General features: G+C 35.0%; 1 protein-coding gene across 5 annotated transcripts in view; it reads right to left on the reverse strand.

Moving 5' to 3' along the window:
• The window catches only part of DICER1 (dicer 1, ribonuclease III), a 65,455-nt gene that overhangs the window by 30,265 nt on the left and 18,820 nt on the right, over window positions 1-16,370 (reverse strand). For 4 of the 5 annotated variants that reach the window (XM_021403607.1, XM_021403606.1, XM_021403609.1 and 1 more), the window contains 7 exons: window positions 9,564-9,756; window positions 8,543-8,705; window positions 7,971-8,101; window positions 7,270-7,404; window positions 6,373-6,533; window positions 5,590-5,758; window positions 3,087-3,559 (listed from right to left, as the gene is read on the reverse strand). In XM_021403607.1, the coding sequence (XP_021259282.1) occupies window positions 3,087-3,559; window positions 5,590-5,758; window positions 6,373-6,533; window positions 7,270-7,404; window positions 7,971-8,101; window positions 8,543-8,705; window positions 9,564-9,707 (1,376 nt within the window). In that variant the 5' untranslated portion in view covers window positions 9,708-9,756. The remainder of the gene's footprint in view (window positions 1-3,086; window positions 3,560-5,589; window positions 5,759-6,372; window positions 6,534-7,269; window positions 7,405-7,970; window positions 8,102-8,542; window positions 8,706-9,563; window positions 9,757-16,370) is intronic. The other variant, XM_021403608.1, reaches the window with a different exon arrangement.

A 16,370-nucleotide genomic window follows, 5' to 3' on the forward strand; every position in this document is an offset into this window, starting at 1 on the left:
TCAGGACATTTTAGTTCATTTTCTCTAATGGACAGACTCTAGCAGAAATATCTTTAACTGCTCCCTCAAAAAACTATGTTTTCTCAATGTACGGTGTTCATTGAATTTTTTTCTCCTACATCTTTCTTTAGCTTATAGAAAGAAGTAGAAAAGGCTGCCTTTGGCAATGTTTTGGTTTCACAGACGAGAGAAAATTGCTTGTACAAATAGAGTACTGAACCTAGAACAAGGTATTTGTGGATTTAAAAGCATTATTAACTTGCTCCAAATAATTGTTTATGGTGTAGCATCCTTAGTTGACTTGTTTTCAGCATGGAGAGAATATAGGATTTCTCAGCCATACAGGTTTATGACAGCAGAGCCAATAAAACCAAGGGTTCTTACACAAAAAAATTACATCTCTTGCGTGTCTCAGTATAGCCAGCCCAGGACCCATTCTTTCAGTACATCTCATTTTCATCAAGAGGTCTTCTCATCTCCAAGGAAAGCCTGCCTCCATATACCTCCAACAGTAATTCAAACTCCTCCCAGTTACACCCTGAGAAGTTCTGCCTCACAGAAGAGGATGGGTGCTGTACTAGCTAGCTACCAGTACATGCCCAGCTAGCTGCTGCCAACCAAATGGAAAATGGCTAAGTCCTCCTTCCTCTCTCTCCCAGTGGAGTACTACTCAAGTCACTGATTTTAATGAAGTTTATGGGAACCTAGAACACTTCCTTTGTATTGTGTTGAAACTGTAATGGACAGGGAGAATAAATAAGATATTGGAAAACTGACAAATAGCTTGGTATCCTTAAAAAACAAATTAGAGGGATCCTCTATGAACGTTAGAAATGTTCTTTTTGTATCCCACTCATTACACAAATTGAGAAAAATTAAAAGCAACTGAATAAACATGGCACTGTGTGTATCTTTGGAAAGCTCTTGAGAAGCATTTAAGACTCCAACCTCATGGTTTAATAGGAAATGTAAGTAGTGGTAGCTAATGGCACTGTTTTCTTAAGAGATATAAAAGAAATTCTGCTTTCAGATCCTTCTCTAGGAGAGCTGTGAGGCACTGCAATGAAAATGTATGGAAGTTGGGCTTTAGAAAGTGATTTCTAGATTCTCTAGTAATCCTCTAGTCCTTTTAAGAATAGGACTCAATTGTACAGACTAAACAAGAGAGTAAACAGGCTACTTCATCAGTTCTGTGTAGTAATAAAAATATTGGTTTCTGATGGGAGATTTGTATTTGATTTTGTTTCTGTTTGTTAGTCTGCAGTACTCACAACATAAGTAGTAGCTGCTGCTAAAGATCTCTAAAGAAAGACTAGCGTTAAGTACTGCATCAGAGAAAAAACCTACCTACTTCTCCCACAAAGCCCAATGCTTTCCACAAGGGTTGCCCTTCCTTAGTCATCATGAACTACAGACTATAATAATATTTGATAAAGTTTATGTTTTACTATAAGATAGATTTGTTTAAATTGATGGTACTTCAAGTTAGTTCTGATCCATACTGGATCACTGGAAGCTTGAGAGGTTTTGATACACAAATTCAAACTTGTGACTTCCTCATTCAGGAAACAGTACCCCTTCCTGTACACACAGCATTGATACAGCTTCAATCAGCACAGGCCCTTGAACTTAAGCATCTCCATAGAAAGCCTCCAGACTTCTGTTAACCAGCTCAAATCTGCTTATCTTCCAGGAATTCTGAGACTAAGTGTACATGAAGTAAAGGAGCATTTTGAAATTATGGTAGCTGATTTTCAGCAGTGAAAAAGTTGTATAGTTTGATTTTTTGCTGGCCATAACTTACACCAAAGGTGCCTAAGGCTTAAAGACTGCAGAAAGCGGCTACCTGTTCTATCTAGATATCATATTCTCTGTTGGTTTCAAGAGTACGTAAGATATTATAGCGTATAACTCCGTCTACAAGAACACCTGATACAAAAAGGTGGAAATTAAAGGATTTGTAGTTTAATAGATTAGAAAACTAAAATTTAACAGTTCTGTCCACTCCCCATCCAGCTGTGGAACATTCATCTCAACTTTGCAAAAAAAATTCATCACAATCTATTGAAGTTATTTCTTCAGGAGCTATTTACATGGAACATTAATTCCACTGAACTACATAATTTCCATTATATTGCATATTTATACAAACATATTTAAAGATGTAGAAAGGCAAACAAAGAAGTGCACAAAAAACACATAGGCAAGTCTGCAGATCAAAGACCATATTATGCAACTCAAACTGTTCAGTCAGGCAAAAGATAACAACAGAAGTATCAGATTCAGAGGTATCCAGAACTCAATCAGCAGATTGCAAAGTACATTTAGCACACTATCAAAAAAACCCTACATCTCCACTCCCCCCAAGATGTGAATAAATCATATGTCACTCAGTTCATGTCAAATGGTGTTTAAGAATTAAGAATGTTAAGTACATCTATCATTGATCACATTCAGAAATAAGAACTGATAAGGAATGAGATTACTCCAAAGTGTATCTTGGCAAAAAATTCCAGGGTTCCTATTTTTCTTGGTGAATACTGTATGAAAGTGCTTAGTGTTTAACTGAATAAGTTATTTTATAAACACTAACTATTAAAGTTGTACTGGTAAACTTTCAGAGGTATTTCTGCAACGGTAAATTTGGTTTTCTGCAGACCCGTATCATGTAATAATGTGATTTAGTAAGCTAACGGTAAAATTTCCAGAAGCATAGCACTCAGTAGGTTAGAGAAATTTCCAGCATCCATTCCAAATATAAAGACCAATTAATACAAGTAAGTATGCACCTATTTTACAGTTAGGATACAGTATTCCATCTTGTAAATGAACCAAATTGCAATCTGAGTACAATTTTCAAACACACTTGCTCTCCCCATCCACAAACAACCTCTTGGTTGGTGGTTTTTTTTTTTTTTTTGCTATTTTTTCTAGACACAGAGCTGGTATGATTTCCTAGAGCAACTTTAAATAGAGTTCTGAAAATAAAAAACAATCCCTTCCATATTCACAATATAAGCATCCACATGCTGGCAGCTGAACATGCTTTTTTTAAAGAAATGTTTTTTGTTTTTAAGAAGATTTACCTATTTAGAACAACTGCTGTGTATCTTCTTTCCACAAAAATAATTCCACATAAAATATTTGTAAAAGGAGATGGGAAATTAGTCTCTGGCTTCTCTTTCTCCTCAATTTCTTCATCCTCATCATCATCTTCAGAATCACTCCATGATACGTAATTATCCTGATTCCTATTGTTATACCATTCAACACTTTCAAACTGCTGCCGTTCATATGGTTTGTATTTGCGCAAGATTTCAAGCAGCTTTATTACTTTTGGAGTTACAAATTTCAGGTCAAGTGAGGCAGGTGAGAAATGCTCTTCACAGAGTGCATGTATTTTCCTTAGGAAAGTATCTGTAAACAATAAAAATTTCCTGTGCAGCTCCTCTTGCTCATGTTTGATATACTTCTGTAGCTCTCTCACCATCATCCCAGCTACCTTATCTGCACACCAGGGTCCCAGAACAACCAACACAGCTCGACAGTCTGACAATATCTACAACAGATGAATTCAAGTATCAGTTCAAAGAATACATTCATAAGTTATCCATGAAAGACAGACCTGGCTTATCATATGTCATAATGCTTATGAATACTGTGATAACATGTTCTATTACAAAGATATTTAAAGTTGGCTTTTATCATTTAGACAACCTTGGGAACTCTGGTATTTATTGGAGCCATTTTTTCCCCTCCTAAATCCCAAAAACTCAACTTTGAGCTTTGCACGTTGCTGAGCCTCAAAAAAAAGTTTAAGTAGTATTTTGCAATTTGATGAAATCGCTATTTGATATTATCTTCAGATAATTATGTTAAGAAGGAGAGGCAGCTCAATAAGCAAAGAAAAAGAATTATCTGTTATTTTTAACATAAAACTAATAACAAGATAAGTGCTTTAAAAGGTACTATTTACTTTATTTATTAATGATAACTGTCAAGGTTTTGGAAATACCTAAACATGAAATTGCACAGTTGTGTTAGGCTAATTTTAGTAAGCTTTTCATAGGAAAAAATTAGGGGTATGTTTGTGTGGGCAGAACAAAAAAAATGGAATTATTTACTACTCAAAGAAAACAACATTGATGTTTGAGTACAATCAGCATTTTAGCTGATGACAAGTTAATTCTTCCCACAGAGTCAAGTGGTCAAACAGTAAACAATTAGTGAAATCCACAAATGGCAAACAAACAGTACTACAGATAAACTACACCTATTACTACAATGTAAGTATCTCAAAACAATCAGGATATTAGTTTTCAAGTGTTGTTCTAATTTTTCTTCCTTCTTCCAATCTTGTGAGGAAATATAGAACAAATTTCCTTCTTTTTACTACACTCCCTGAAGTTTATGAGCCATGAGACTCAAGGATAAAAATTTTCTAAACAAATTATAACTATACACAGAGGCTTGATTCTCCCCACAGCCAGGAAAAAAAGACAAATCAAATGGAAAAGTGATTTATTTTTCTAATACGGGTGCCTTCATCTTCCTGTAGAGCTACTGGATCAGAAAACAAGTACAGAGGGCAATGCACATTAGAAGCATAGCAGTTAATCCACTCTTCTGGATTATGCAAATACTTGGGATTGCCCTCAGTGCCAATATTCCTTATGTATTTTACCCTACTGTATTTTCAGCTGAGAACAAAAATTACAAGGACTTCCTCAAGCAGTTATGATGAACTAGAAAGATAGACTACCTTACTTATTACCCCTCTCTCTGGCACAAGTAGTCTTTTTTAACTGGACACTGCCAGAATATTCAGTTTAATGTTTCTAGACACTCAAGTACTTTGGGATGAGAAGAAACATTCTCCAGCTTCCTCAAAGACGGTTATAGAAATAATTTTACTTCTAATTTCTTGTTTAACAAGGAGACTTCATAACTGCACAACTGTATTTCAGGATGCAATTCCAAATCTCAAAAAACGTTTCTGACCCCAAGTGCAACGTCTCTGTTCAAACCATACCACCTATATTCTACTCTGCCACTCTGCACAAAAACATAAGGGCAAGTTTGAAGCTGAAGTTTCATTCCACTAGTCACACATTACTCTCACTAGAATGAACTGTGGAAATTGTAGAGCTAGTTGGATTTTATACCTCAATTCTTACTTCAGCATCCTGTACCACAACTGTGCACTGCTTTTCCTAAGAATTCCCGTGGCATTATTTCCCTTTTTATATCAACTTATTCAAAGGTCTTTGGAGATCCTACAGATGTCAGACTCTTGAATACAGAAATCATGGTGCAGGATATTTTGCTGCCTTAAACAAATCTGAATACAAGATTCTCAAACCAGATGAAGTTCTAATCTAGGTATGAATACTAGGTATGAACAGTTGACATTCAAGCCCCACTCACTTATGAAAAGATCTGCAATGTTAGTAGAATATGAAAATTAGAAGTCTTTTTGCTTTGATTTACTAGGCTGACTAGCTTAGAGAGTTTCTGTAACATATATGCTGCAAAGAAAAATAGCAGGACTTCAATTCCCCAGGTTTTTCACACAGTTTACAACCTTACCTGTTTAGAAATTAATGTAGAATCTCTTTCCTTTGAATGTACAGATATATTGCAGTCATTTAGAAAATGAAGTGCTTCATCCAATTCCCTTAATAGTCTTCCATACAATCCACTTTTGTCAGTATATGGTCCACAGTCTACAACAATCTCACATGGCTGAGAAGTATATCTTAATTGAGGGCAAAGATCAGGTTATTTCAGCCTGTTAAAGTTATATGGCAAATAGCAAGGGCTGTATGAAGCATAGTCAAGTATGTTTCTATCCCTATCATGAACGGTTACAAAGTTAAAAATATATTTTAAAAAAGAAAAACAAGAATTGCCATATATACCAGATTGATTCATTCTAAAATACTAATCTAATACACTTCCTAAAAATGTGGTTCGTATCACTATCTATATTTCAAATATTGGAATATTTAAGGCAAAGCAAATTGAATCCACTTGATCGCAACCTTTACTTTAGGTTTTCTAAAGTGTACTCTTTTGATATGCAAAACAAGTAAAATGGATGTGATGTAAATTGTTCGTTTCTTCAACAACATGAAGTCTGAATGTTAAGGTCAAGTAGACTTTCTGCTTAACTCTAAGACTACTTCAACACTGGTTACTCGATAAGCAATTTTATATGTTCACCTTTCTATCCACACCTCACATAGAAGTAATGGCATCACATGCACACAAACTTTCCTAAGATTTAAAATAGCAAATAACTATACTGGTTTATTTCTTATTAAACAAAAAGGCAGTCAATTAAGTAGTCACAACTGTACAACAACATACCTATCTAAGACCACCAAATCAGTTGCAGTTTCAGCATTGCTCTTTAGTATTTTCTCCAGTTTCTTTATCTTCTCTTCTAACTCAGCAGGATCACACTTCCCATTTAAAATGGAAGCAGTTAATCCCAAGATTCGAGGGCAAGATGGGTAATCCTCACAGATCTGTGAAGTAAATCAGAGTGAAGTACCTTCAGACAGTTGTTCCCACCATTCTGAAAGCCAGCTATCAAACCAGCAGGCAGAAAGTTTCTATGCTTAGCTGGAAACCAGTATTTGAATAGCAGTAGTTGAAGTAAACCGACAGTACTGAAGAGCATTTAACAGCATCCATGTTTCAATATAAATATTTCCATCTAGTAAATACTTAAAGAAATAAACAGTAAGTATTACACAGGATATCCTTGTCATGACAAAAACACATATCATAATACTCACACACCATGAAGAAACTAAAGTCATACAAAAAAAATGAAAGCGCGCGTGATCTGGTTAAACCTGAAGAGAGATCTGGGAAGATATCTAACAAATACATCATGAAGCTAACAATATCCCTTAAAAAGCCCTATAAACATTTTTAGAAATCAGTGTTTTAAGAAATAAAGAAACTGGTTAGTACATCTCATTCCCAAACACAAACATTTTAATCAATAATTTTGAAAACTCCCTTAATTCGCTAAGTCCACGATAATGCCAGATTTTTCTTTAATCAAATACAAATTATAGAAAAAGTGTATTTACTATCTCATAATATGAGTGAAGTATTAATTCATTACAGTAAATCCAGCCCCAAGGCAGGCTAAATATTGATTTACTGACTTGCTTCCTACTTCTTCAACCCTTCCAACCTCACCTATGCTCCACAATCAAGTATTAAAACGTTCATACAGTAGAAACTAACCTTCATAATTTCACGGTATGGATGGTCCTGGATTGCAAGATGGCACTCATCAAACACCAGTAGATTAATATTTGACAGGGATAAATATTCATTTCTCAAAACAGTCAAAGCAACATGACATGTCATAACCAGAACCTAGATTTTAAAAAAACATCAATACAATATAAAAAAAAGTACAAGTTATCTTAGGCCAAGGTAAAGTAGAAAAGCTCTTCCGTAGTTCACGCTAGATAGTATTGATAGTATGAGCAAATATTAACTTTATCTACTCATCTATCTGTCTGAGTTCTCTAGTTAAGTTTCATTAGCCATTACTAGATGTTTTGCTAAGGTAAAATGAAAACTAAAAAAAGGGTTCAAGAACTAGAGAACTACAGCTTTTTCAAAAAGGCAGAAATAAAAAAAGCATGCCAAGGAGTGACATTTTTAGTGACATATAAAGTACAATATGCATGCTAGAAATTTCTTCTGCAGTTACTGTCTTTGACCACAAGGCAGGGAGACTGGAAAAAAAGGACTGAAAGGACAGCTTTTTACAACAACTTGAGTACCTCCTATACATGTTTTGCCTCAAAATTAATATACATCATTACTAACATGCTGAATTTCTGTTAGAATAATAGTTTACGTATAATTGAAAATTACCAGCTCTCATCTGGTCTAACTGTAGATTCTGTTTGTATTTGTACTCAATACATTACCTGATGCTTAGAGAATTCCTGACTCCATTTCTCTTTTGTCCATGATTCAGTTACCTCTAAACTTGAATACTCTCCCACTTTAAGATCTGAATGTGTTCTGACAGCTGATACTTGCTGAGCAACTTGGTTTGCTTAAAAGAAAGAACAGACAAAAAGAAAATCTCAGTCTCACAAAGATGTTTTCATACATTACTTTTCAAGATGTTTGCCCTGTTACTAGCACCATACTTTATAATACAATCTTCATCTTAGGCTAACGTTAAACTGGGGTACATGGCAACCTACCTCCATATAAAACTACAGTTAGGAAACAGACTGCTAACTGAATTGCAATTCAGATGTAACACTTTAATTTTAAATCAAGAAATAGAAGATGCCGAAGACAAAGAGGTTGTACTAAGTGTACAACAGGCAAAATGTAAAGGTATCATATTCTTTGATCTACTTATTATCCCTGCTGTTAAGGGCTTCAGCCAAAACTTTCAAATTTGCTCTCATAGAACTTCTATTAAGGTGTGTCCCATGACAACAGAACTAGCATATTCAGGAACTTAGTATATTTTTCCTCTTACCTGAGTTGACCAAGAACACAGTTCTTTTTCCATTTTTGTTGAAATCCCCCCTGATCTGATAGGACAGCTCTTTAGTGAGTAGTACTGCAATAAAAGTCTTCCCTGAGCCAGTGTTTAAACAGACTATTGTATTATGATCCAAAGCTGCTTCAAGCAGTTCAACCTAGGTTTCAAAAACAACAATGCCCTTATTTGCAGCAAAGCGGAGAAAATGTTGACAAGAATAACAATACAAGTGGTAAACAAACTACAGACAGGTCAATATGACCTGCAGAACTCTTTCCAATGCCAAGGAACTAACACTACTCTTTCATAACAAAGGTACAGTCACTCATTCAAAAATAGTAATACACACTATGCAGTTTAGCTTCTAAAACTAAATTCCTTTTCAAAACTATTTGAAGCTACATGCTAGAGTTTTTAAATCTAATTCTATGCATTAATTCAGCCAAATACGCAAGTACATTAGTTCAAAGTGATACAACCTTTTCAGTAATACTAACCAAATCCTAGCTTTCAGGCATCTCTGCAGGGCACAAAGAGAACTGAAATTCCAGAACTCAGGAATAGCTTCTGTAACAAAATGAAAATCAGAGTGCCCTGACAGAGTTTCTGACATTACTAAACTGCTTTGACCAGTGTGTCTAACAAAATCAAGAGTTACTATGTAAATCAAGACTGGAGACATAAATGTAAGCATATAATCAAGATGCACAACATCAAGATTAGAGTATTTGTCCCTAATAACATCTTGCAGAGAGTAAGAGAATATTCAGCTTAAAATTTTGGTTCATAAGAGCAAACTGAGAAGGGGGAATGGGGATTATTACAAAAACAGAATGCATCCATTCTAGTGAAAAAAAGAGACGAGTAGGTCCCAACAGGTGGAGCTGTGAGAAACACATGCCTGGACCATGTACAATGGTAGACTTTTTCCATCTGCTCTGCTTCTTTTTCTATTAAATTCATAGATTTATTTTTACTAATATAGTAATATTTAAAAAAGTATTATCACTAGTACCTGATATTTTCTTGGCGTGTAAATGTTATCATGAATTGCTTCTTGTTGCCAGGGTAGTCCAAAAAATGGACCCATTGGGGAGGAAGCAGGGGTCATGAGCTGCAGTCCCGCCATGCTGAGGGATTGCAAAGCAGGGCTTTTCATTCATTCATCCAGTGTTTCTGTCATTGCGTTTTTGTTCCAGCACAGCCTACTATGGAAGAAAGTGAAACAGTATTAGACACAGTTAAAATATAAAGGAAAAACAAAACAGAAGAATCTAAGAATACATAATTCTACTTCCTTTTTACTTGCATTAAGTGCTACAATCGCATTATTTTCAGCAGAACACTTCAATTTTGCACTTAAAGACACTTTTTCACATAAAGAGGTGTATTTAACAAAGTACCAAAAAAAAATAAAAAGCTGCTTTATGGGCAAAGTTGATTGTAGGCACTTGGACTTGTACATTGCAGGATACAGTTTCCATTGCATTCTAACAAATCTCCTTTTAAAATTAACAAATTAAAAATATAAAGCCACTTTAGCTTTACTTCAGGAAAGGAAAAAAAGATTTTCAAGATCATAGGTAACAAGTCATTCTACCACATTTTGCATTTTCAAGTAAGAAGTCTTAAAACAAAGATTTACATACACAAATGCATGGAACAGGGATTTTATTCTGACCAAAAGGAAAAAGAACAGGAGCTTCAAAAGAACCTGTTTTCAATTAAACAGATAATTTTATCAGAATCTGAAGATAAGCAGAAATTTAGTAAATAATTACTGATGATGATAACAGCTAATGGAAAATAGGTCCCTTGCCAGATAAACCATCAGTTTCCAGAAAGATCCTCTACACAAACAAACAATTTGATAACAATTATGTACTAGAAAACAGCTCCCTATGAAGGTCTATGAAGTCCTCACCACTGGCTATTTTAGAAATGTTTGAGGAATTATCAAGGTATAGTCAATTCTTGTTTTCCCATAGGACTAAATGAATCATCACCTTATTGCACAGAAATGTTCCTACTGTCCTATACCACGGAAAAACTAAGTTTTGAATTGTGCACTGGGAAAGAATTTTGAGACAAGTATGATATGGTATATAATAGGAACTACTGAACAGTGAATGTTATAAGAGATCTACTTAGCAAGTACAAAGCAGTACTTTACAAAGAAGTAAAAAGGAAGGAAAGTATTCATTTCTCTCTGAATCAAGATGAAGTTCTCTTTTATTTAAGAGTTCAACTAAAATAACATTGTAGCTCTTCCTTGTATATCCACATTTCCAAGTTAAATTTTTCAATCTGAACCACCTCTAAACACTGGTGTATATTCTAACTAACATTAAGTAACTCAGTTTTCTGCTTCAAGTATATTTTGCCTCTTGTCTTGAGACAAACAGAAGGCATTACATTGAATTTCATCATCACTCCCCTTGGACATTAGTCAGAGTAAAAAGCTTTCCGCCCCCCCTCCTTCTTTCTCCAAAAGGGTGGGAGACTATTCAAGGACATTATGTTTGAGTAAGTAACATTGTTCCATTCCACTATAAAGAACTATCACTGTTTTGAAGACAAACATACAGGAAAATGCTACTAAGTGAAAGAGGGTAAACTTCATCTTTGGCTCAGCAATCAACACTCTTCCTTCTCTATAAAAAGAAAAACACATTTATTCACCAAAAAGAGTGTGTTAATATTGTAGGAATATAGTCTGATATTTTAATTTCAGCTTCAGAGAAACTGTCAGGGTGAGAAGATACCAGAAAGAAATGATATATTCAAAAGTTTTAAAAAAAAGCATGCAGATTTTCAAAGGAAGAACACTTTTGAGATTCTAGCTCATTTCTCCAGTTACTTTTGAATGAATCTCCAAACTCACGCAAATCTTATGATTACTTCTCATTTACTTTCTCAGTCCTGTAACTTAAGTTATTGTTTCAGTCTGAGTCTTTTAGATTCTTTAAATCAAAAGGTTAAAAAAACAGATATTGCTTTATTTAGTTGCAAATACAAAACAACATAGGCTACACACATCATAAAATCAGAAATACATCATTTTTCATTTCAGATGTAATATAAGAAGAGTCCTGGAGATTCTAAAATTGCTTTTATAAATTTCAAACTGCATATAAGAACACATAGGTTCTGTTGTAACAATTAGACTAGTAACTCTACACGGTGTTTAAATCCAGTCAGACCAGAAAATGTTTTGGTTGACTCCCCATTTGGAACTTCACGGCTGTTCTTTCACTGACGTTTCCATAGTTCCATGTCAAGTAAGACAAGTGGTACAAAAAATATGCATGTGCTATACAGCTGTACATAGTAAAGGCGATAATCCTTGACCTTCTGATCTACTAAGCATTTGCACATTAAAAATACCGATGTTTATCATTATGTAATTAATAAGACTACACCAGTCACATGCAAAGGACTGCATTGTGATACAGCCTTCTCCAGCCACTGGTACAAAGCATCTGAGAACTCTGGGCACTAACATAAAGCTTTTGTATGAACAGGCAGCTTAGGTATGTGATAGTGGGGGAGACTAGTGAAAGGTTCTCTCCCTCACACAAGGTAATAGACAAGGCTCTGCTTTAATATATCTAGCTTCTTCACAATCAAATCAGTGACATGCTACTTGGAAACACACAAAAACTCCTTTGGAGAACACAGAAGTCTTCATCATGACTACAACATTTCACTGAAATTGCCTCAGGCACTTTTCCTACTTAAATACAGCAATGCATATGGAAGGATAGCTTTTTTTTTTTTTTTAAGGGAGACCTTCTAGCAGCCATTATAGTTGCTTAAGGCTGGGATGGAACAGGTAAAATATAATATACATTATATTTCTAAGGGTAACTGCCCAATCATTTCATATTTATGTCTAGTCACTTCAATTTTGTAACACATTTTGGATCAGCAGTGCTTTCTCTTTGATATACCACTTAGTTTTTCTTTTCCAAACCATAAACACAACTTTGCAAACACAAGCACTCTCTGAGACCATCTCCCTCACAAGCAACCACATGATCCAATATTCACAAAGAAGCTTACATTCTTTTCTACATACCACACCATGACAGTGATGGTTTAGCTATCTCTTAACTTAACACGCAGGTTCAGCTGGAGCTGGAAGAGCCTGTGAAACATCACACACTCTAAGCTACAGATTTGTTTTCTTTTTATCTTCAGGAAAGGCCTGCCATCAAGTACAGTCATCTCATCGAGATCAAAAAGTATTCTCAAAGAAAAATTTGCTAATTTTTCTTTGAAGTGCAAAGGAGTAAGTACATACACATCGGTAACTTCAAAAATCATCAGAAATAAAACAGCATTTTGTAGCGCAGTAACACTATTATCAACTGTGGAACAGTCTGAAAAAACCAATGGGATTTAACTCTCATGGACCGCATGATTAATTAGCAAAACAACACAGTAAGACACTCGTAAGGCAGAGGTCGTATAATGACCAAGGTAAGAAGAAAAGCCCACCTCTCTAAACCATCAACACTACTTCCTGCTATGCTAAGGAGTTTCCTAGTCCTGGCCTTCCTTTTTTTTTTTAAATTTGTACTCTAAGTATATGAGATCTGACAAGATCAATGTCAACATTATTACAGCAATAAGCCATAATAATGAAGTAATTATATCATTTTAAGTCTCTATTACAATTGCAAGGAAAAATATTAAGTTCTTCAGTAAAAGAAAAGCAGTACAAGACCATCTAGAAATAAAAAGGGGAAAAAAACACATCTAGTTAAAGAACAGGTTTTAAATTGGAAACAGTTGAGATAAGTACATGTATTCAGAATTTGTGGACAGAAGTTAACTGAACCCTGAACCTAGCTAAGTGGGAAGCAAGGAAAAAAAAAAACAACAAAAGGCCTGCACTGCCAGTGTGAATAACAAAGATATCTGCTATGATGTTCTACCTTTATCCACTGCATCATTTTGGATATTGATACAGTCAGAAAATGAAAACTTGCTGAAGTCAAATTTGGAAGGAAAGATATAGGAAACAAAAGTCCTGCTTCCTGTGGCCCTACACTGAGTTACAAGAAGTGGGACAAAGCAGCACAGTACCCGGCCCTTATCTGTTCTAATAAAATAACTCCCACAAGTTCAAATTGTGGCCACAAACCTCAAAAGTTTAACTACAAAATCCACAACTTGATGACCTTACTTCAATGCCTGTTCCTGTGAACACACATTGAACTGCAAGCTTCAGTTAAACCTAAAGCCTTGTTCTATCATTTAAAGAAATATATTTCAAATGTGAACAAGGTTGAGAGTGAAAATTTAATAGAAGCTTCATTCAGACTAGAATAATTCTAGAAAAGTGGTGCAGAATTTTCAGCCATAGGACCACATCCAAGTTAAAAAAAACCCTTGGCACTCAAAAAATGTCAGGTTTTACTGCACTAAGGGACACAAACCAAGTAGAGTACTCACCTGAAATAGGACATCCTGGATCTAACCCTGCTCTAAGGGCTGTTTAAAACTTTTACTGAACGATACTCTGAAATAAGCAGAGAAGAGACTAGAGCTCCTGGGACACATCTTTGGGTTTTTAACTGCCACCTGCATGCTTAATATATTTTGTATTCACATCAAGTTATTGCAAAACGATACCTCCTATTAATACAAAAAACTCCACCGTTAAACGCAATGTATTTCCTCTGCTTTCTTCAAGATCTCAAACTGTGATGTCTGAGTTTCTACCTGACACAGTTAATAATACCAGAATTATTTCTTATGCTGCAGGTTTTAATCTTTGCCTAGGAATTTCTAATTTATTCTCTAAAAACACTGTTGGCATTGGAAGAGAGAAATTAGCTTCTGAAAAGATGGAAAAAAAGACCTGAAAGTAAACAAACCACAATCAATACTAGAAAACAGGAATCAAAACTTGCTGCTTGAATATTCTTCCATGAACACCTAAAGAGTCTGAATATTGCATTCCTTACAATAAATCATGTCCAAGTACTACATGAAGCATTAACTTGTTCAATGAACTAACACAAAATTGTTTCCTGGGTAACAGATGAACAAATAAGAAGAAAATTATAAAACATTAAGAGTACAAGTACAGAGCAGAAGATCAATGTAAATGCTATTTAAAGAAAATGGAAAATATTAACTGAGGGTGTTTCACAGGTACTGCAAACTTTTGCAAGAAAGTGACTTCTACATACACTCTAAGCATTCAGTACCACGAACTGTATGTTCACCTTCATTTGAGCAAAAAATTAGATTCCCATATTACCTGGTTTCTAAAACAACATTAGAAGTATGTTTTCCTAAGTTTCTGAAGAACATAATTTGGCTCAGAAGTCTAAACTAAGAAAATACCATCAAATAGTATTATTAAAGAGGATGAATCAAATTTTTACATCATGCTGTCTTTAACATATTTTAACATATGTAGTGCAGCTGCACAAACTCCCTGTTATCCTTCAAATACCTCCAACAGATGCATTGTCTAACAAGTTATGTCGTCCTGCAATACTCTTTGAAAACAAATAAATGCAGATCCATTTTCTTTCAAGCAGTGCTAACAGAACACAAATACTTAGCTTAGCTGCAAGAATTCCTCCAAGAACCAGCTTCTCTGGTTTCCCTAGCACAATCAATTAACTGATCAATCACATCTTCAATTAGATGCTATTTGTTGTCATTTTATTTATATAAAAACAACCTAACAGTCTAACCAGAGCATTGGTCTCTAACAGCATGTCAAGGCAGTCAAATGTTGCTTTTTGTTGTTCAGAGAAATTTCATTAGAGAACTTACTAAGATGAGGATTACACTGAGGCTTTATGTTTGAAGGAGCTGCTTCTGAAGCATTTCTCCAGGCAATATGGTACAGTTAACAGCTGGAATGCTTGCCAGACTCCTCCTAAATTTCTGGCAGTAGAACAGAAATGAAGTATACACTTAGATTCAGATAAATGCACAACCCCTTAAGTCCTTCCAGTGTTCCTCACAGGTATGGACAAACCTGGCTTTGAAGCAAACGCCTAATAAACAGTTTCTGTTGCTGCTGACAGAGCTAAGCTAACTGCATCAGCAGGACACTGCTCATATCAAAATTATGCTGCTGTACATTGCAACAAACCCTTAAACCAAAACAATTATACCTCTATTTATCAGCATAGTATACTTGGGATGTAAGCTATTTGCCAGTGCAGAAATAAAATGAGAAAGTGAAAATGCAGCTGTTTTCTAGCATATCAATACTGACACCATTACACGAGGCATTCAGAATAAATGAATGGAAGGAGGATGCCTATCCTTTATCAAATACATACAGATAGTGGAACAAACTACTTAATCTTTTATAAAGATGTGCATAAAGCCCAGTACAACAGGTCTAACTATGCAGTTGGTTAATCAGGGGTGCCGAACTGCTGAGATGCTGATTCCTTCATGTTCAGCCCCTTAACATAGAGTGCAACAGAAAAAAACTAAGTATGTGATATCTAAAATGCAAGGAAAGGAGAGGACCAATGAAACTAGATACACGTCTGTCCTCACTTTGACATCAAAGCTCTATATTTTTATTATATACAACTTTATCAGACAGCCTCCTTCCTGTTTTTGCTCAACTCATAATTCAAACTGAAGTATACCACTGAGAGTAAGACCGTAACAACTTACCTGCCATTCACTTCAATACAATAATTTTTTATCTCTTATCTGAAACAAACTCAATTCTAATTCTAATCCTATACATCTTCCTTCTTACCACTTTTTAAAAGTTGATTTTATTTCATCTATAAAACCACATTTCATTGTAAAATCCGCAAGA

The sequence above is a fragment of the Numida meleagris genome, chromosome 6 (genome assembly GCF_002078875.1).
Source record: "Numida meleagris isolate 19003 breed g44 Domestic line chromosome 6, NumMel1.0, whole genome shotgun sequence".
In the NCBI taxonomy this organism is placed as follows: domain Eukaryota; kingdom Metazoa; phylum Chordata; class Aves; order Galliformes; family Numididae; genus Numida; species Numida meleagris.